General features: G+C 38.9%; 1 protein-coding gene across 1 annotated transcript in view; it reads left to right on the forward strand.

The window, feature by feature from the left end:
- The window catches only part of VIT (vitrin), a 106,172-nt gene that overhangs the window by 69,865 nt on the left and 13,090 nt on the right, over positions 1–23,217 (forward strand). The window contains exons 6-21 of the mRNA XM_018569797.1: positions 101–160; positions 1,489–1,704; positions 4,093–4,143; positions 4,260–4,301; positions 5,060–5,116; positions 7,178–7,231; positions 8,661–8,729; positions 8,816–8,884; positions 9,382–9,450; positions 9,532–9,602; positions 13,466–13,523; positions 14,481–14,549; positions 18,253–18,315; positions 18,688–18,750; positions 19,300–19,395; positions 21,591–21,656. Coding sequence (XP_018425299.1) covers positions 101–160; positions 1,489–1,704; positions 4,093–4,143; positions 4,260–4,301; positions 5,060–5,116; positions 7,178–7,231; positions 8,661–8,729; positions 8,816–8,884; positions 9,382–9,450; positions 9,532–9,602; positions 13,466–13,523; positions 14,481–14,549; positions 18,253–18,315; positions 18,688–18,750; positions 19,300–19,395; positions 21,591–21,656 — 1,173 coding nt within the window. The remainder of the gene's footprint in view (positions 1–100; positions 161–1,488; positions 1,705–4,092; positions 4,144–4,259; positions 4,302–5,059; positions 5,117–7,177; positions 7,232–8,660; positions 8,730–8,815; positions 8,885–9,381; positions 9,451–9,531; positions 9,603–13,465; positions 13,524–14,480; positions 14,550–18,252; positions 18,316–18,687; positions 18,751–19,299; positions 19,396–21,590; positions 21,657–23,217) is intronic.

Below are 23,217 nucleotides of genomic sequence, written 5' to 3' on the forward strand. Positions count from 1 at the left end.
GTGAATCACACTGCTGCACGTCAGATGCTGTTCTACTAATTTAAACATATATATTACAAAACATTGTGTAATGTTACTATGTTATGTTTGTTTTAATTAGAAGGAAAAGGAAAGAAAGGTGTCACATATCCCACTGTTCTTGAATTTGTGGAAGCTAGAGGTAAGTGTTTTCCCTAATGTAATTTATTTGAAACTGGTTTATCATGTTTACTATGTAGTAAACAACATTAGATATCATTTACTTTAGATATTTTATGGGAAAACAAGAATAGCTGTATAAAATAAGGGTCTCTGTACTTGGTAAAATGCACTTCGATAGACAATGTCTGTATAATTACATTTCTATATTATGTTTCAAAGAATCATGCCCCAGAAATGACAGTATTAATAGCATCAGTAATATCTTAAAGTTATAATTTGGCTTACCAATTATACCATATTTAAAGGGACATCCCCCTTCTCTGGGAAAGAACATTCCTTCTGACTGGTGGTAGAAACTCCCCCTATCAGAACCTGACTCACAAAGAATTTACTGCTGCATCAATCATGTGATCTAAGCATCTGAAATATCTTTTAAACAACAAAATGTCTCCACTCTGACGCATTTCCCTTTGCTCGCAGGCATAACTGTAGTGCCAAGTCTATGATTAAGCCCTCAAGTGGAGTAAAACATATCAGTGTGGAGAAGTTTTGACTTGGTGGTTGTTTCCACCTATGACCTTTAAAGATATTTAAAATGCATAAATCACATGGAAGTTGCTGCCATGAATTATTTGCAAGACATTGGAAGGGAACCCGATCTCAGCTAGCAAGAGCAACCTAGAAAAGCCTTTCAGTGGTACACCAGTGGTACACTATCACTGCTATCTGCTACTTTTTAAATGAACAACATTTTATAGTGCAGATTCAGGGAGCAAAAGGCAGCTGTGATTGTGAGTAATACTAAGTAATACATTCCTAAATGCTCATAAAGACAACTATCCAGTACTGAAATATTAGACATTTAGAACCAAATATTTACACAGGTTAGTAGCTCAGGTTGAATTTACATACATACATAAGTTATATCCTCTTTGTCACCCTTCTTCAGAGGTTTCAGTCAAGGCTAGTAGATTCTGCATTGCTGTCTGTGTTCTGGGATTACTGGAGACTTTAGATATCGAACAACCTTTTTATCTGTGTCACACTAAGATTTTAATGAATAAACTCACTCAGTATTATGTTGGCTACAAATACTTCTTGTTGATAGGAGGACAACACCCAGTGTATGGCTGTTCTATGGGTGTATGGAGGGAAGGTCTGGAGCTACATGTTTTGCTTTTTTATGAAGATATTACAAGATACATATATGTTCACAATTGTTTATTCTTAGTCCATATGAATTTATTAACATTACTGATATGATTAGTCTACTTTTAAATCATTGTTAGTATTTACTGTAAGAGATTTACCAACTATGACTAGAAAAAATATTTTTTTTTTCCCCAGAAGTCTTACAGAGAGAGGCACCGTCCCCAGTTATAACTACAACTCAGGCAGTCATTACCACCACCCCTACTACAACAACTCCACAACCTACAACTCCACAGCCTACAACAACTCCAAAGCCTACAACCACCCCCACAACTACTACTACCATACCCACAACAACTACTACTACAACAGCCAGGGCAAGACCTCCACTGGTACGGGCAAGAGATACAGGTAGGTAGGTTGGAATACATTTATAAAATTCTTTGACATAGGTGTAGTAGATTGATGTTGTTAAAATGTATTTAAAATTTACTAGCCACATTTCAAATATGTGTGCTTTAGTGTGGTGCTTGAAAAGAAACCCTGCTTGCTGCAGTCTCCAGAAAGGGAATCTTCATGGGGATAGTTGGTACAGCATTTAAAATGTATGCAAAAAATATGAGAATGCACCACACCACAAATACAGAGACATCAAGAAAGCCTTCAATACAAATGTAAAAGATAGCAGCATAAAATACTGTAAGCAACCTCATCAATGCGTGGCAAATGGTATATAAACCCCCCCAAAAAAATTCCATATTGTAGCTTATCCATCTGTAGATAGAGTGGCTGCATTAGTTTACTTTCTTTTTCAGGCTTTTTCCTTTTTTATTGTACTTCCTGTCCCTAGGTGATTAGATTCCACTGTGTTTATTTAGGGGGCCTTGGTTGTCACCCAGGCTGGACTTCAAACATTCCAGTCCATATCTGTTTAAAACATATACTGTCAAAGACCAAAGAGACAATGGTGCAGTCTAAACTGTATAGAATGGCAAGCACTCGAGAGAAAGATAAGAACATTTACAGTTCATGTAGAACAAAAATGAGCCCTCAGTAAGCTTATCTTTTTTGTATTTATGGCTATTCTTTGCAATTTCAACTTTAAAAATGTGTGCCTTTATTCCTCTTCATGACATAGGGGCTGATGGGAGTAGTAATTTACTATAAAAAGATAAGGCTGTTTGTGCTTTTTGTTAAGCACACAGGAAGTAACAAGGACTTTGCAATTCTGGCAAAAACCAGAGATGTTTTTTGTTTCTATACTCACCAAGCCGGCTGCCTGCTTCTCCAGTCACTGAAGCATGTCTCCTCCTATGCTGCAGTATTAGAATGTTCTTCAGTGTCCTCACATCAATATATGTGTATATACTGTGTATAGAACAATAGAACGTGACCATTTACAGGACCTTAGACCGCTGCAGCAGAGGGGTAGAAAGGCTCCAGGGACTGATCTAAGAGAAAGCCTGCTCTGAGGATCAAGTGCGTATAACTTTTTTTTTAGCACCTAAACAAAAATGAGCACTTAACCCTTGCAGGGAGTGAGGCTGCAAGGCTTAAAGGAGAACTATGACGTGTGACAACACGTCAGCTCAATAGATCGGGAAGTAAGCGAACACATACAGTCGCTAGCTCACTTCTCGATCATCTCCCTGCAGAGAGCTGTGACTGTCACTCACGGCTCCCCGCAGGGATTTCCCCCTCCCCGTTGACTGGTGGAACAGACGGGGCGGGTACAGCTGGCTCTGCCTTTGGATAGGCAGAGCCAGCTGTCACTCCCGCAGCTGGGTGGATCTCGACAGTAATGTCGGGATCCATCCCGGCTGTGGCGGTCTCAGTATACTGCGAGCTGTAGCTTGCAATATACCGAGCTTTGGGTCACGGGAGGACGTTAGTATATGTCCTCCCGTGATCCTTAGGAGAACTATGGGGAAAACACTTACCCTATAGTTCTCTTTCAAGAAAAATTCTGCCCAGAGTCCTGCTTTAAATCCTGCTATCTAACTTCCAAACTCCAAAATCTCCTCCTAACTTGATACAGTATATGTTCTTATTCAGACCCAGTCAAGTAGAAACATCTTAGCCATGTGAGAAAATAAAGCTACGTTACTTTACTACCTCAATATGAGCATGTGGTAGTTATCATTGTGTTGCTATACCATATCAAAAACCTTGACTCTATATTAAGTTAATACTTTCTTGTGTACCTGGGGGCAGTTGATTAAAAACAATAGGCTTTTTACAGTAACAACCAGCACCCAGAGACCTGAGACTGCCGAGGCTGGGAGCTGATGAGCTGCAATTTTATATTAATAGGTAGTAAAGGGCACTGCTAACACATTCCCACATGTCCTATTGATAATAATATAATAATAATAATAATAATTAATAATAACTCCACTAGCTACTTATTAATACTTTAGGTATAAACATACTTAGTCTAAAAGTACTGGAAGACTTGAAAGGTTGGCACTATGAATAGCATCAAACTGAAACCTAAATAAGGGGGTACTGGTGACATATGCCATCTTAAACCAAGATACCGGCTCTAACCAAGCATTGCCAACTGTCAACGTATGGCAATGAGTTCTCAACTCATCTGGTAGCAGTTCTATGGATTACTAGACTTTGTGCGTCTTATTTGCTTCATGCATTGCTTAGATAAATTTTCTCTTATTTTTACTTAACTGAGGATCATAATTATGTTCTTGGATTAGTTCTGTTTATAGATACATGCCAGTAATGCTTAGATTATTTTAAATTGATTTGGCAAATTATTAATACTACCATTTTCGTTTTTAGCAGCAAGTAACATACATCCAGCGTACCACTCAGTTGTTGCTGCTTCATCAAGTAAGTGTCTGACACAAAGCAGCTGATCTTTGTGCTTGAACTATTTAAATAATATCTTAATAAAGTTTTTGCATTTGTAAAATTGTGAATTGCAGCTATTTGGTTTAACATTTTAGGGCAAGCTGTACCAGCACCACAAGGAAGAATTCCAAATCAAGGTATGCCATGGCAAATATTGTTCTGGAATGCTAAAGTGAAACTGTACGCAGACAACTAGATACATAGTTGTAATATATACAGTATGTTTACCTGACAATGGATTTGTAATTTTCTACAGTCGATTTTTTTTACAAACTGTTCTATGATCAAAGCCTAATTCTAGGCTCCATGTTTCCCCCACAAATGACCCCCTTCCCTTTTGTAGTCCCCTACAGTATAGCCCTCAAAGGGGGCAGGCTCATGACACCCTGTATTCACAGCAATGTTCAAAGTCTTCCTGGTTGAGTGGCACCAGGCATCATTCAACCCAGAAGACTGAGGACATCTTGTGGCAGAATAGTAGGGGGGCAGCAGTATTGCAGCCTGAGCTCCTTTTTTATTTTTTAAAATGCTGGGGAACAATTTTTCGCTCATTAAGCTTCCTTTTTCACCCCCCTCCTTCCACCCTACCTATTGAACAGCAAATTAGCACCATTCCTCTGTTCAATGTGCAGGAAGCTTACCATGAAAACAATAAAGCTAACCAAGGAAGCAGTAATGCTAAACCAGAAAGTGGCAGAATGATCTTACAGAGTGGCACAGGTGTGAGTATCACAATATTGGTCAAATGTACAAATTCTTGGCAGGCAGGCGAACAGTAAATATATACAGTATATATTTCAACTACGCATTTAGATAGTCGCCTGGCATTACACTATAATGTATCCAAACTGAACTTAAAACCATTTAGAGCTAATTATCACAAACTCTTTTAAAGTTGCCAGGTCACCAGCTACTTATGCAAGCAGTCGACAAATAACCAGGAGCAATCCAGGTAAGAAAAAGCTATTATATTTTTACAAGTAGATATACATTGAACAGTTCTAGAAGATCTAATTGATAGTTATACAAGACCTGACTTTTCTTTGCTCCATTTATGCAATATACGCAAGAAGAAGCATTAGAACATCGAGTAATCCCTCTGCTCTATAATTCTGTCAGCACATGTGACTGCACACTGAATGGCTCCTAGTGTTGCCCATCCCTCTCCCAGTTTGACTTTACAAGGAACAATTAGGGTTGATATCAAGACAAATTTAGATACAGTTACATTTACAAATACAATTCATGATGTTTAAATAAACATAGAACTGTTTAGATTGGTGTTATATCTGCTGGGAGTTTGGCTTTAAAGTGAATGTAAACCGTAATATACTTCTCTTATTTGGCCTCTTTTGGTCTGTTAAATATACCATTGAAAGCATTTAGTTATAGCTGTTCAATGAGAGCAACAGAAAAAAAAAAACATGATCTGGCCAGAAATTAATTGAGCTCAAAGGTTACTATGTACTCTGCAGTGTTATCCTACACCAGCCAAGTTAACCTCTTCCCCCTATTTATGGTGATGAGATGAGGAAAGGGGGACACACTTCTTGTCCTAGGATGGCAACACTGCCCTTCAATAGATAAAATAAAATGAGCATTGACACCCTAAGACAAGTTAGTGGCAGAATCACAAGGTGAAAATAGAAAAAAAACGTGAAAACTGGTGCAGCCACCACATCTAAGGACAGGAACGCTATAATATATTATATTATCATTCTTGGATATAGATCCGTGGTTCTCAAATGGTGGGTCATGACCCAAAAGTGGGTCTCAACCCCATGTTCAGTGGGTCTCCGCATGCCTGCCACTGTGCTAGGTAAGAGGCTCCTTAGCCTCCCCCTAGCACAGCAATGTCAGTTCTTGAGCTGGGCAGCCATTCAAAATATGCTGCTCAGAGCCGAGTGTCAGCTTGAGGTGGGGTCGGCTGAGGGTATGGCCGTGAAGGAACTCAATCTATAAGTGCATTGCTTACAGCTCCCTGTAGAGGTGACTGGACTGGAGTGACATCACATTTTGGTTCCCAGGGTGCGCAAGGGAGCTGTACAAGCAATGCCCATATGGATGGAGCTCTGTCACAGCACAGCAGCCCACACTGGACCCCAGGCTGAGGATCCACTCCAATTCTCATAAGGTAGGGAGACTGGGTGGATCTTTAAAAAGGAGTGTATGTGTGTTTTTATGGGTGTGTGAGAATGTCTGTGAGGGTGCGAGATTGTGTAAGTCTGTCAGTGTTTTTTCACAGTAGTACAGTGCATTCATTGCACGGTCCCATGAGAATAACGTACTGTACCATGCAATCGCATCTACCGTGCGTTCATTTGAATGGCACGCCAAAAGCACCTCCCGCCCACAGTTCTATCAACTACACTGGAACGTGGAGACAACAAAGGATAAAAAAACACTGGTCTAGATAAAATTTAAAATGGAAGTAAAGGGAAAAAAATGCAGAATGGTAGGCTTTTTATGGCAGAAGAGACTGCGTAAGTCTCCTCTGCCATAAAAGCTTATTTTTGCCATTCAGCAGTTTATTGCGGAGCTCAGCAAGCAGACCCACCATGCCAAGATGAAGTAGCTACCATGCACATGCATGGGAGTAATGTCATCGGACCCAGCCAAACAAGCTATGCATACTAGCACATTATTTCTAATACCTTCTGGGGGCCTTTTTTTATTTTTGGTGTTGTTTACCTGGGTTTACCTCCGCTGTAAGGTGATAGGAATGGACTTTCTGATGTTAGCACAATTGCATTGTTTCTTCGATATCATTAGCAGCCCATTGATTCACTATGCTGGTTGTCCAGAACTTTTGTGTATCAAACTGTCAATAGCCTTCTTGTCCCAGTGCCTTATAACTCCTACACTCCCCGTCTGCACTACTGAATTTATTTTGACTCTCTAAATTGTGCTGTCAGTATTTCACATTAAAAATCAGATTAAACATTGGCCTGTTTCCTGCAGTAACTTTAAACCACCAACAGACATGCTTGTTTCTCTCTTGCCCTCTTGACAGGTGCCAGTAGAATTCAGCAGATTTTAGCTGAAAAGGCAATTCAAGCAAATCCAAGTAAGTAGTACAGAGCATGTAAGTGTAAAATGTTTACGTAGTATTATATAACATCTGGAGGCAGGAAAGCAAATACTGTAAAATGTTATTATGGCACTCAGCTTGTTTTTTTTTATTTTTCCCTTTCCAATAAATCTTTTCTGAAGTTATTAAAGAGTATTATGATAGAAAGGTTACCAGATTTGTGCAACACAAATTAAATATATATTTATCCAATAGGCTGAATCCATTAAAACTTGAGAAGAAAATTATGGTTTGCATTTAATATAGAATTTGCGGACCACAATAAAGAATGGGAGCCTCAAATTATGAGTGAAAATATGACCTTGACAAATCAAGCAAAATGGATCATTCTGTTTTAAAATGTCAACAAGTGGTTTACATAGATTAAAATTCCATCCTCTATAAACTGTTGTAGTAATTACTTTTAAAGAAGAAGTTGGAACTTTAAAGTTAATCTGTGCTTTGCCCTTGCAGGAAAAACTAAAAGGTTTACTTCAAATTCAACCCCTGCAGAATTTTTTACTTTCCTTCACTCTCCTGCTGCTCCATTCACCCCTGGGAGCAAGGTGAAAAAGTCTTATGTAAGCTCCAAGTTGATCTCAGTTGGAGTTGCGCAGGGCTGAAGCCATTCTACCCACCCCCATCTAAATCTGCTGAGCCAATCAGGGGAGTGAATCAGCTGATCCACTATGCTTGGAAGATTTAGGTATTTCTCTTTGCTGGCAAGAATACTTGTTGATGCGGCACATAGCACCATGTTCCAAGGCCTTATTGAATAAACATAAATAGCTCACATGGCACAACTGCTTTTGTTTTAAGGATTCAATGCTACTACTTGAGTGTTGGTGATTTTCATCCTCCACAAGCATGATACAACTGCTAGCGGCTGAAATGCATTAGCAATTTTACCATGTATGCTATTTTTGTTTATTCAATAAAGCCATAAAACTTGGAGCTGTTGATGCCTCAACAAATATTCTTGCATGGGGGTGATTGGGAGCACGAGTAATGCTGAGCACGAGTAATCCCTGAGAATTCTATTGAGGGTGGAGGTTGAACAGGTACACCTTTTTTATTTTCACATTTCTCTTTTTTCCCAGTGGGAGTGGATCAGTGGGGAAGTGAAGGGAAGGAAAGAATATGCAAACTTTAAAAGGAACCTGTTACTTTGTCTAGCACTGGCAAAGCACAGATTCAACCTAAAACCCTTCTCTATTTTTATGTTAAAGTGTAGTAAACCAATAAGATCACCAGCTTTGTAAACAGAATCTATTGAACTTTTTCGTCACTTACGCTTTTACAGTAACTTGGCGTGTCAACCCCCAAAAAACTGAACTCTGCTGGTAGATAAGAGAATTTTCCATGGGTTTTTTTTCCATATAGCATATACAGAAAAAAATAAGCCTATGACATCTATATTATTAAGGTGTGCAAAGACGTGACTGGCAAAGTCCTAGCCGAGGAAATGTTCCAGTTGTGCAACGCAGACCAGTAGGTACGATCACTTTAGAAACTACCAATAATATGAATACATATCATTATATTTGTATGTGGTGAATGATAATAGTTTTGCAACAATAGTTCCAGAGAGAAGCAATGCAGCTCCAAATACTGGACATATCTTATCCTCAGACACACGCGATATTCAAGGTAACTGATTTATATTATTACTGGGAATAAATAATATTAATAATAATTATTATGAATAATTTTATCTGACTAGAGAAAGGCAATGAGGGGGCATTCCTGAAAAGAGAAAGAGACAAATCAGCAACAACTATTAAAAGCTGGTACATGGAGGTTTATCTTTAATGATAAATCTTTTTCCATTGTAATATTTATCCTTATTAGCAACTTATCTACTTTCTCCTGCAGCTGCCCTCCTAATGCAAAGCAACCAATTAGAATTTTTTCATGTTTGCAGCACAGGTTAAAGTTTAAATGTTGAATCCGGGTTGATTGTTATTGGCAACACCATTTTTTTTACTGTAGTTTTCATAAATAAGCTCATTGTCAGTTGCATGCTCGAGCAGTGAACGTCAGTATTTTTTCCTCTCATTACTTCTCATAATACCTCAACTGTCACAAGCTACTAGTATTATGATACCATAGTGGCTTTTTGTATTCTTGTGAATGATCTATTTTAGGTTTACAGCGACGAGACTGGCAAACTCCAAGTCGAGTACAAGTCCCAACTGTTCAGCGTAGGCCAACAGGTATGGTAATAAAATCTAAAGTTGTGAATTATTCTTTTTACAAACTATATGATTAACTAACCGTGGTTTGTATTTTCATAGGTCCTGATACTGGTTATTATGCTCCCCCTGCTGTGCCTAACTTGTCTGCAGAAACATATGACACTGATGGTAAAGGCTTCTTTTATTTGAACATACTTATTAGCTAAATGAATAAATGCTATTTACAGGGCTACTAAGATTGCATCAGCAGCTATGAGGCACCATGGTGGTGGAGATGGAGCAGGAAATGCTGATGGTGATTCGTATAACTGGGGTCCCTGAGAGATATAAGTAGCCTGATAATGATTTAGCCAATCAACATTTCTCCCATAAGTGAAATATAATCTTAGGTGAACTGATCCTTTAAGTTAAAGACTAGCTATGACCATGCTCCCCACCAACAGACAGTGCTCCCCACCCCCCTCTATGTAATCACCACAGCAATAAAAAAGAATCTAAATGGCCCAAATACTTACATAATGGACCTAATACATAGTTACATGACACAATGGAACCTATTTCCTCTCTTTTGCACTGCGGAGTGGAGAGTTCTTCTTCAGGTATCCCCATCACTAGCTGGTGACAGGAACACTTTCTATTGACTGTCCACTGGTGGGGCCCTTAAGACTTCAGTGGTGGCATGTTGACATCATGAAAAGGGGCAGTGATGGGCCTAGTCTGCAGCTGTCATCCGCTCCCGAATGTTTCACAGCAGGACACGCAAGGTCCGCCCTTTTCAATGGCATGCAAAATCACCACATTTCCCCCCTACTTTGTACTTACTTTGCACTCTTTTGGCACCTAGGTGAGGGTGACATAATGATCCTCCTGGCAAGATTGTTGGAACTCCTGCACTGTGCTGGAGCATTTTTACATGAAATTTATAATCCCCATCATTTTCATAATCTTGCCAGAAGGATGGAAATGTCACCCTCTTCATTGAGGAAGTATATATTTTTAACTTTTCTTCATGGGGGAAATTTTAGGTGGCAGTCTACTATTAAATAAGTTGACTGTGCAGGGTAGTGTTGGCAGACCCCTTAGGGAGCATTCCATCTACTACTGATGGATTATTAAATAGTATATTATTTATACACAGTATGATTCTATTTAGGGAATGTGTGCGTAGGTGTGTTAATTGTCCTTATGGTTAATGGATCTTGGATGAATAAAGTTATTGTCATAGTTATTATTAGTTCTGATCAGTTAAGGTATGAAGGCAATTTATAATGTATTTGGAATGGATGTAAAGCTGGCCATACACTGCTCGAATTGACTGCTGACTTTGCTGGAATTCAACCAGTGTGTCCCCCCATTGGCACACCTCCGTTCAACCAAAGTTTATTTTTCAGTTGACTTTTGTTGAGGGAGTCAGTGTAAAACTTCTCAGGCAAACAGTAACAGCAGCTGATTGTCAAACAATCAGCTGCAGTCACTGTTTGGTGTGTGGGTATACTGACAATCATAAACTAAGAGTCTTCAACAGAATAATATAAAGGGGGTGATTTACTAACCTAAACACACGCATGCACCAGGTGCGTGTGATTTTCACACAGCAAAACGTATTTATCAACCAAAAAGTCTCTAAAAGCATATTTTCACTAATGCCATATATGGAAAAATCATGCACATGATGCATATATAATGCTGCTTCACAGTTTAGACAAAAATGGTTAGCTCATGCATTTACATTCCTGCATTCATCAACGCAAGCAACACAATGTAGAGCTAATTTACACAACATCACCTTGCAAATTCATGCTTGGCTTTGCACAACACACCTGCTGGGTGTGTACACACTACACAGGTGTTTAGAGTCCACCCATAGACCATGCTGGGAGGGAACACACTACAGAGGTGTATACATGTTCGTGGTGTGTTTATAAGGTTAGTAAATCAACCCCAAAGACTCAGAGGGTTATTCACAAAGCTGCCGAAGGATCCAGCCGCAGCTTCCACTGATCTTTCGGCTAGCTCCGGTTACGGTAGCCCTTCGGTTCAGTAGAACCGAAGGGCTGCTGTACGGGCTATTCACTATAGCCCGTACAACTCCCGAAGTTGGCCGAGCGGCTCGGTCGAGCCGAAGGCATATGCTTCGGCTCGACTGAGCCGAGGTGAAGGCCGAAGCGGGCCAAACGGCCGGCCATTGGCCGTCCGAAAGCCTGCTACTGAAAGCTGGGCAGAGCCAGCCGTCATCTCACGGCTGGCTCCGGCCACTTGCAATGACAGATTAGCGTCCCCTGGTTACTAGTTAACCAGGGGACGCTGATCTGTCATTGCAATGAGAACTCGGCAGAGCCACCGTGATATCACCGAGTTCTCAGTGTGTAATAACAGTTCAGCGTCCCATGGTTACCTGGTAGCCAGGGGACGCTGATCTGTCATTACGATAAGAACTCTGCGGAGCCAGCTCTTTCGCTCCCTCAGCCTCAGATGTCAGCTCTATCTTGACAGCAGCAGCGGCTCCTCTCCACTTGCTCCACCTCCTCAGGTCTGCTGTGTGTGTGCTGGCTGTCTGTGAGTGTGGGCTCCTGACTATGAGAGCTGAGTGGAGCCAGCTTTGATATCACCGCCGGCTCCGCCAAGCTCTCATTGTAATGACAGGTGGTCCCGGCCAATAGAAAACAGTTTCCTATACGCCCAATCGTTTTCTATTTTTTTTCCTACTTTTTTTAAGTGGTTTTCTATTCTGCTCGGTACCACAGAGGTACCGTGCAGAATAGCCGAGCCGAATGCAGCTCGGCGGCATTCAACTATTCACTCATTGCTGTTCGGCCCCTATGAGAATAGGCCGAACAGCAGCGAGTAGCCTGCCGCAGGTTCGGCTCAGCCGATCCAGATGTTCGATCGGCTGAGTCGAACTCCTTCTGCACTTCGGGTCAGCTGAACATGCTGAGCATGTTCGGTCGACCCGAACCCAGCCGAAGCAAGGCGATGAACGGCTGATTTCAGTCAGTGTACGGCTGAAATCAGCCGTACCAGCCTGAAGTGAATAGCTGAACAGCGTTCGGTTCACTTCACTTCGGGTCGGTTATTCACACGGCTGCCTTCGGCAGCTTTGTGAATAACCCTCTCAGATTCTCAGCTAATGCTAAATAAACAAAGAACATTCAGTATCATCAGTATACAAATGTTCAGTTGCAAAAGTCATGGAAAGTCATCAAATGGAGAACGTAAGGTGACATCTTGCTAAAGTGTAATAGGATGTGATTTGAATATTTCAGCTACCAGTGCCCAACTAATATTTTTAAACACACAAAAATTACTACGGTAAACTCCCTGTTATCCAGCATCCATGGAGATTGGTACATTCTTGATAAATTTAGTTCCTGGTTGCTTGAGAGTTACTATTAAAAATGTGTTTAACTAATGCTATACCCCATACTATACCATACCATAACATAAACTGTTTTGATTTCATATTAATATTGAAATAAAGTAATCATAAGCAAATTAAGACAGACACACTTAGTATTAGTGCTGCAATACAGGTGCTGTAATACAAGCGCTCTAATACAGGTGCTGTAATACAGGTACTCCAATACAGGTGCAATAATACTGGTGTGGTCATTTTGTGTGCACTGGAGCTGCCTGACAGTGGGACTGGAGATCTACAGTATACTGTAGTGTAAACCATGGGCAATACAGTACTGAGAGTGATCACTAGGTATCGATTGTTCACAGACGATCGTTCAGACATTTGTTTCCAGGATAATACAGCACAATTCTCTACCCTCTCTACCTTCCCATGCTGCAGAGCCCGTTCTCCCTCTCCTACAAGGTGGCAAATCAGTAAGTGCACAGTGACATTTTTTTTTTGCCGGTTAGATGAGAGTTCTGGCTAGTTGAATACCGGTTAACAGAGAGTTTACTGTACATTGTTGTAGTTAAAAAATTTTACTTACATGAGTTCTTCTAAATCTCTGAAAACATGAATTTCTTTTGCATGCACTAGATCTTTGATATTTTTTTCATGTTCTGATCTGTTTCAGTATCACAGAGGCGAGACTGGCATAGATTAAATGTTCCCCCAGTACAGCGCAGGCCAACAGGTATGACTGATAACTTTTTCTTATTATTAAGGTGAGCATTGTTTTTCCTAGAAATCCACTTAGCATTTAATTTAATCTTCTCTTTCAATACATTTTACCAGATTCATACCCACTAATCATCTGGTATTTTTTTCCAGTGGCTTTTCTTTTTTAACACTTTTTATTTTAATTAGTAAGTCACCTTCAAACAATATCCATTGAGCTCACCATGTATAAGGGCTGGAAATCCCCATGGTTAGGAAATGATTAGTGTGCAGGACCTCTACCATGCAGATATCAGTCTATATGCTTTTCAGCAGTAAGTGGACACTTTAATAGCCTAGTGAGTACATTTCAATGTATTTATAGCAGTAATTGGACTGTAGGATTCTGGGACTGTCTACCATACAGTTCAAATGTTTTCAATTACAGCTTTCAATTACACAAGCATGTAAACATTTTGACGTTTTGTTCAACAGCTTAATCTTCATCTTCATCTCTCCACTCCCTTGGCTGCTGATGTTTGCCTGCTGCCCCACAGAGAGCAGTGATATGTGACTGCCATGAGAAGGACAAGGGTGTTTTTATTGGAGCAGAGTTTTTGCTTATAATATATTCTGCTAAAATATATATCCTTTCTTCGACTCCCCACATTCTTGGTTATCCTCTTTGGACATTGTAAGAGCAGGTACCTAACAGGTGATCTGGAGCTTTGAGAATTTGAACTTTTTTCTTAGGGTGTCCTCTACTTAAAGCGCATTCCTTGTATTAAATGATATATAAGCTGTTATCAGCGTGGAGGAGGCCGACACACTTGGGTTTGTTCAGCCATCTGGATACAGCTAGTATGCATGGTGTTGATGAGCCAATATCCATTAAAACAATCAGCCTAAGCCACCATAGGGATCAATTTGCTCAACTCTGCTTGTAACAATATCTTTAGCATAACAGAACATTGATTTCAGTTTATATTTTTAGTTCCAGAAAGTAGCAACGTAGCTCCTCCTGCTGCTCCATTCTGGCCAGTAGAAACTCGTGATACTCAAGGTAAAAACTATGTGGTTTTATATTTATAATTGTGCTGTTGTTATTATTATTTGTAGAAGCAGTACTACTATCTAAAATAATATATTTGTTGCTAAATGTAAACTCTGTATTTACTATATTTGGTTGTGAACAATATGGCATAGATGATTAATACAGTTGGTTTACCCAGAAGTGAATATGGAGCTTATTTAGGCGAACCAATTTATTTGTGAACCTATAAAGAGGTCCTTTCGGCTCAATTACAGTTTAATGCCTACATACGTTGGCCCTTCCCCAGCCTCTCCGTTTCATCATGATGTAGATAAAATTATACTGATATGTACAAAGCTCTTATTTGGGCTTATAACTTCCACATAAAGGTAACTACTGTATGTCTTGATGACACAGCACACCCACAAGATAATTTGTCATGTTATGTTTGGCCTGTATATTGAAGCAGAACTTCAGGCAGGTATGTTTAAAAACATGTTATATATGTATTAAATGTATTTTTTAAATACTGACAATATAGATACTTAATATCCATCTTTATGTATTTTTCTCTTAATCACCTAACACATAAGCAATTAGACTAAAAGTGGGAAGTTATATGTTGTGAGCCAGTCAAGGACTACTGCATTGCACAGCCCTGCATACAGATCGCAGTAGAGTACAGGGAAACTTTAACAGACTCAAACATGACTATAGAATATACTATAGTATACAGACCAGTTTACTGTATATTTAATTTTATATTTAGCTGTTTTTTGAAGATCCATATGGGAAAACAAACAACATTATAGAAAGTAATAAAAACACACCCATGCAATGCACAACTAAACACGTAACATGCACAAAGACATGTACATAAAAGCCCACACATTAGACACACTCACACTTGGAGAGTAAACAGAAATTAAGATGCATCATTAGTTTAAGAATAAATAGGTCATGTAGTTTTTTTTTGTTTACAGTCTAGAAATATTTGGTAACCCTTGATTCAGAACAGGTGTATCTTTCATTTTCAGAAGCAATTAAAACGATTAAAGTGTTTTATTACTAAACTACAACATAATGTGAAACATTGATTGAGAATTTGGCTGAATTAATACAAATAAATACACTGTAACAATATTGTTACAATGTATTTATGGATAAAGACTGCAACCACTGTTAGAATGTGTCTGATCCCAGTGTTCCCTAGAATCTCCTGCTATATCATTGTGGCCAATAAAACCCATTTTCTCATTTCAAATTGTTTATAGTTGAAGAGATGATCTCCCACCATAACTTCTCTGATTAAAACATTATGGGGTCTATTCACGAAGCAGCAGAAGGATCTAGCCGTAGCTTCGGCCGATCCTTCGGCTAGCTTCGGCCCCAGGACCCCTTCGGCTTAGTAGAACCGAAGGGCTTTTGTACGGACTATTCACTATATCCCGTACAGCTCCCGAACTTAGCCGAGCGGCTCAGTCGAGCCGAAGGCATATGCCTCGGCACCATTCACGGTCACCTAAGATATATTGTATAATACAATGACAGCAGTGGCAGCTGTCACTTTATTTTACAGTGCCTCCTGCCACAGCAGATTGCATGAGTCTCATAGAGGAATTCATGGGAATAGGGCCTTAATGTTTATTTTATTTAAAACATTGTATTGATAAATAATTGCTGTATTATCAAGGGCCATACAAAAACAAAGATGCTACCTGTATGTTTTTTGTAGTTGTGAATATTACATAAACTTTTAAAACTGTAATGAGCATTTTATCAAAGGAAGAAACTGTCTGGGACACATGGAGGCCCATAATATCAACTATATAGTTTATGAAATATATATTTTTCCCATACATTCTAAAAATGTAATGCATTTGTGAAGATGAAAGCTTCACATGAATTGCCTGCTATTTTATTTTTAGATCTGTAATATAAATAAGCCATATATATATAGTATATTTTTGAATTTTTTCTTAAAAAATTGTTTCTAAAATTATAATGGTTAAATAATGGTTCCTTTAGCTATAGGAAATAACCCCAAGTAGAGTAAGTAACAAGTACTATAATTATTTAGTATCCCATGAAGTTGTGTCTTTTAGCTAGTCCAATTGTAAACAACTGGTGGGAAGTGTTTCCTTTTTAAAGGTAATCTAGATCACTATCTTTATTTCATTTTTTTCTGATATGGGATCTCTGTTCTGCAATGTACACATGAAACATGTTGACTTAGGCAGTAGCACACTACCGCCATTGATGGCTGATGTGAGGGTGCCATCTGCAAAGGCCAGATCAAACATCATTTGCATAGGTCTGAAATGCAGCCACTTGATCCTGTTGCCCTACATCTTCCAAAGATATCATTCTCCTGACTGAATTTACTTATGGCCATCATTAGCTAGAGGTGTTTATGTTTTTTAAATGTTGTACACTATGATGTTTGTACACTATAGCCAACCATGGTCTGCACAGGCAAACCGCAGTTTGTGTGGTCATGCCAAAAGAGAAGTGCTGGCAGGTCAGTTGCAGTAACATCTCCAAATAGATACTCAAATCCTGGCTTTCTGGGACTTTTGATTTTACTTGACAAAACCGTATTTCAGGCTATATCTAACATTTTATAAAAGGACTACCATATACATGATGGTGAAGTATATCCAAAGCCCAAACGTTTTAACTGTTGAATAAAGAGGGGGAGGGCTAAAATTCTGTATTGCAGGTATGGATATATTTCAACTGTAAGGGAAATCCCCTCTAGACACTTGTAATGAGGATGACATTTTTCCGCATTGGAAGCTTTTCCTCCGGTCCGGTAGCAACTCAAAAGTTTGGATTTACCCTTACTTTCAGTCCCAGTGACACTGGATACTCTATTATCTACAGTATTACCATATGCCTTTAGTAGTACTTTTAGGGGGCATATACTACGATACAGATACGTGTATTTCAGACAAAGTATATGTATCCTTTTTACCTAGCCACCTGACTTTCCCCTGGCCTCAATTAATACCTACCTGAATTAAATAGCTGTTGCCTACAGAACTCTTAAAAGCCTATGTCCCAAACTGTAAGCACATGGTGGTAGTGGGGCAGCACTTTTTTAATTTTTATTTTATTTTGTATTTTTGTAATTATTTTACTTTTTAATCTTTTTTTCCTTTTTATCATTTTTTTATTTTATTATTTTGTATATATTTAGCACTTTTTTTACTTATCTTTATTGATATCAAACAGGGGCTAACAAGCATCCAATACAGAAGATACAGCTATGTTTGTGACAGCTGACACAGGAAGCACTGTGAATACACTGTGAATACAGTTCTCCTGTGTCACTGACCACGGCGGAAGGGGGGGCTGGGGGAACGAACCATGGAGGGGAGGAGCAGGCCTTGAAGGGGAGGAACCGGCATGGGGGACGGACGGGCAGGCTGCTATACAAGTGATCCGGGTGCATCACTTACAAGCAGCCGGAATCTATAAAAAAAATTTAAGCGCCGGTGCTATGTATCGGGACATTTTCATGACTACTAGTATTAGTATCGGTATTGGGACATCCCTAAAACCTCTTGCTTGCAAAAGGCAATTTTTAAATGTCTTGCAATTTTTAAATGTCTTAATAATTAACTTTTGTCAATTATTAGATTTCTTTACACTTTGTATTTATTTCAAAGATCATATTGTCCTGAGATCATCATTACAAAAGTTTGACTCATAATTATAATTTTTTTAGTTTCCAATCCAAGGTCTAGCATGTCAGAGTTTGACAGGTGGGTCTCCGGCTTCTCACAAAGCAGTAAGTAATTCCTATTTTATATGATGGGTTACATATATACACAGTGTTGAGTCAGAATATAGACATCTACATTGAAGTTTGTACATTATCAACTGTTTGTTTTTAGCATCTGATATCTGTGAAAGGTCTGTTTCTTGCTGCTGGACAAAGGGCATAATGATAAATGCATGCAGGTTTAAAATAATTCATTGTTCTTTATATTTTTATTGTGGCCTACATCTAATAATTTGGACGTATGGGTGGAAACTTGTATAAGGCTAAGTGAGTGTCCTATAAATGTGGATGCCCTTAAAAAATAGCAAACATAGCATGCTGTCAACTATCATTTATACCTTATTTTGGTGAATATAATCAGTGTGCACTTCATTTCAGATTCCAGAAACACTGACACTGACTCAAGCTGGAAAGTTGTTGAAGAGTTACCAGAAACCAGAGGTAAGCACTTTATACATTTAAGAGCCCCACCCATATAGTACATAGCCAAAATACTTTCTTTTTTTCTTTAGTTACCATGCTCTCAACATGATTTGTTGCATATAGAAACAGTATCAGCCTTATCAAAATTGAACTAACATATCGCATGGGTGCTAGCGGTGTGCCATTCACCATAACTGAGAGTTCTCTTATATCTGTTCACCAACAGGCAGCTTTAAACTAGCTATACACGTAAAGATCATGCTACAATTATATGGATTCAAACATCATGGGCCAAATCCATATCAGAGCTGTGAAATCTCCAGATCACATATATATGAGCAGATGGGGTCACTTCCCCAAACACCTGGGTTGGGACTGGGAGTGAATGATTTCTCCATAAAGTCTCCTTAGCCGACAACTTGATTTACAACTACCTTACTAATTATTTAGTTGCAATAATTGGCCTGTGTGCTCTTTTGTTCCAACCTTGTATAGGATTATAACAATAAAGTTGCTGTACAATACAATCATGTGCTGTGCTGTATTGGTTACTACATTTCTTTTTAGTCCCAGTTGCTGTTCCAGTTCCAGTGCCAGTTCCAGTTAAACCTGAAGTTAAAGTTGATGTAGAACCAGATCCATGGCGAGGGTTCTCACAAAGCGGTATGTTTCTTTGTAGACTACCAATTGTTACAGCAAGAGTTGATGCTATTTCATTATGATTAACTACTGGACATTTGTGTTATTCCATAACATTTACATTGAAAAGTCAAATTTGAAAAAGATGCATATAACAAGCAACCAAAATGCTAGTTCCTGGAAAATTTGCCATTATGTAATAAGCACCATGAAAAATAGAAATGCTCTGTCAGTAAATGTATAGCTGTTTTAGCGACCATACTAGGTAACAGAGCATTAAGAAGAATGTAACCTATTATATCCTTTAACAAATTCCAGCTTTTGAAGCAGGGACGTGCGGTCAGGGGAGGCAGGGGTGGCAGAGCCTCACCTAGTATTATGAAGAGTGCAAAAAGGGTTTTTTTGTGAACAGATGCTGAGTAGCTGGTGCCACACCCCTAAATTGGTCAAAAAAATAAATAAATAAAGATCAGTGGGGTTTTAATGGCACCATATGACCAAGTCCAACAAACCACAATAATTGCTTAGATTAAAAAGTATCCTTTTATTGAATTCAAATATAGTAAAAAGGCCATGATGAAAATGTATAAGTGCATCATGATTGAAGGATACCTCCAAGAGACACTCAATTCCATGATTAAGGCATGTAGCATAACCAGAAACTGGTAAAGATGATTGGTAAGAGCCGATGGATCTGATCAAGAGTTTAACAATCTCATCAATAACAATTGTCATATACAATAAATAAAGGTATAAACCAGTCCAAATTCACAAGTGAGTAGACTTATCTGGAAACAGAAGAGTTTGTCTACGCATTTCGCGCATCGAGCACTTCATCAGGAAATGGAGGAGATCCAATGCTGAGCCGATAGGTGCACCCTCGATGCAGCAACCAAAACGGAGCAATCAAACACCCCAGGCGAAGAGGGATGGAGGCCAAAGCCACAACAGACCGAATGGCGGATGGATTAGTGGCAGAAGCCCTAGGTCAAACGCCCACCTATCTTAGCCCAAATACCTCACAGAAGCCGCTGGTGCATGCATGGCCGTCACAATAAAATAACCCAAAAAAACATTACTTTCTAAAAGTAGAAAATTTTAAACTAAATGAAAATAAAATTTAACAAAACTCATCATATTTCCATTTAACTGAAAAAATGAGTGGGGATGGGATCCAATCAAATTTGACCAAATAACTTTTTATTTTTGTTGAACAATTATTTTTAAGCCAAATATAGTTTGAGTCTATTAAATATGTGATTGGTTATTTGTTGTTATTTTTTGTGGTAAGCATTAGGGAAGAAATAGTGATGACTGAAAAAGCAGAAGGTCTGTATAATAACTAGTCAAGATTTAATACCAATCAAGATGAATACATTTTAATTTTATCTACTTACCTAAAAAATAATAACTGTAGTTGTTTTACAGGGAAGCACAGATTTATTTTTTTTTACCCTCGTTATTTTAATAATAGTTACAGACTGCTTAATGGTTTGCTATGAAATTCAGGAACTGATAGATTAAAAAAGCTTTTTTGTGGGTAGGAAGTGCAGTGTTGGTGATAAGAAACATTAAGGTCTTTAAGACAAAAGAAGCTGCCATTTGATTGTATCTCATCTCAGGAACCGTTATAGAAACTACATTGTGCAAAGGGAAGAGTGATTGCATATCCCATTACTCATTCAGAAAAGTTTGCTAAGCCTAGATAACTTGTATTGATACAGCCCCCTCTGGAAAAATATATTTAAGCATGTTATGTCAATTTAGACATCTTTTTCTTACTTTATAATAGCTGTCAGCATTTGATTAATGTGTTCATTCTTTCATCCCACTTTTTTTAATCCTTCTCAGGCATTTCCTTTGTCTTGTAACTAACATTTGTTGGAAGTTGTTCTAAAATACTTTATACTAGTAACAGACAAAACACTATTTTGTTTGACAATTTGCTTCCCAAATAACAGTTCACTGGGAGGAAACTTTGTCCAGCAAGAAGAGCTGTTCATTTTCAACCTCTTCATAAGTCTTTTCCTTGGCATAAGTGAAATTAATATCCTTTGATACCGAAGGAATGTGCCATTTATTGATCTTATTTAACATCTGACTGGAAATTCTAAGCTATTTGTTACCACATCATGCTCCATTCAGCATAGTGTTATTGTGTTTTGTGGAATAACTAAGTTAAGAAATTAGACTGATTTCTATTCATTCAATACTTTCAGGAGGCCCTGCCAAAGAAGAAGTGAACTCAAGACTGCCAGTGGAAACAGTAGCCCTGGGAGGCATAAGTATGAGCAAAACTATTCTTTTCACTTTTAGTTGCATAGTGTAATTAAAATATTGCATATTATTCATTGAAAACTCTAGAACAGCGGTCGCCAACCTTTAGGACCTCATGGACCACGAAATTCATAATTTTAAATACCGCGGACCACTAATATGATTTTTTTTTAAATATATATATTCTCATATTTTTTGTTTCCTCATATATAAAAATCTATTTATACATACAGTATATATACACATATATACATAGGTGAGGGTGTGCCTGCGGGAGTGGCAGTGCTGGTGGAGGGAGCAGTGCCGCCCGCCCTGGCCCAGTAATAATTTTAATTGTTCCCCCCTATCGAATCTGACACTGGCCCTGCCGGCGGCGCCCGGGGCACATGCCCACCCTAGTTTCAGCACAACCACCCCCATGCCTCCCCTTCCCCACACTGAGCCACTATTGCCTGGCTTCTCCCCACTTTTTCTATGTCCCGCAGCCTGCTCAGTCCGGGTACTGACGGGATGCACCGCCTCCTGCAGAGCCCACACTGTACTGAGAGCAGCGCATTCCTTGTGACAGCAGCTGCTTGAGTCAGTGAGAGGCAGCCCCGGAGTCTCTGTGCCGCTTCAATGACAGCCTACCCTGCACTGCATCAGAGGGGCCGGGGACCACAAACATTTTCTCATGGACCACTGGTTGGCGACCGCTGCTCTAGAACAATACAGTCGGCCATCAAATTTATTTTCAAATACTGTTAGTAGAAGTCAAAACTAAAAATAGGTTCACGGAGACAAGTTATTTATAGCATAGTGGGTGTGGATTTGAAATGTGTGGTTTATAGCTGAACCCCATGCAGTAAAAAACACTAATGTTTATTAAAAGATAAAAGATATCAACTGTATTTTTTAATGTAACGAGTAAAGGTACCTGAAATTGACTTAATTTCAGGTTCTTTTATTTTCCTGTACATCAAACTAGAAGGGTCAGTCAAGCATCCTGCATGCATATCTGCTGACAAGTAACATGCTGACAGGAGGCAGCAAAAGAGATGACCTCTCCAATCTGTTACTGCTCCCTCACTGTCCAATCACAGGCTGGGGTTAGGAAGGTTACCTAGCTGTGGTGGGCTGGAAAAATATACAATAAAAATACAAATCTTTTGGTGGGTAAAACATATTTATTGAACATTGCAAGTAACATAGATCGTGTCAAATATTGTAATAAAAAGAATGCAAAAAAGTATATGTGAATATATGTGAATAAAACAGATGAATGGATGAGTGGTGGCCTCCCATAGTCCTCCACTGGATGCTTGAGACTCTTTGGATTTAAAATAGTATAACATTGTAATTTCTTTCCTTTTAAGGTTTTTTTTTGTGGTTATCCTGATCACCTACCATTGTGTTTGACTGAAACACTTGGCTGTAGTTTAATTTGCTGGGATTGACAGGGTTTATATAAATGGTTCCCAGATTTGGCTGCAAAAGTGGAAATATACTTTATGTATGTTTTCTATATTTTGTTGTGGATAAAATTGTGACCATTTATTCGTCCCAGTGGGTTTACCACAGTGATTTAGT

Source organism: Nanorana parkeri, unplaced genomic scaffold (genome assembly GCF_000935625.1).
Source record: "Nanorana parkeri isolate BGI_ZX_2015 unplaced genomic scaffold, ASM93562v1 scaffold1400, whole genome shotgun sequence".
Lineage (NCBI taxonomy): Eukaryota > Metazoa > Chordata > Amphibia > Anura > Dicroglossidae > Nanorana > Nanorana parkeri.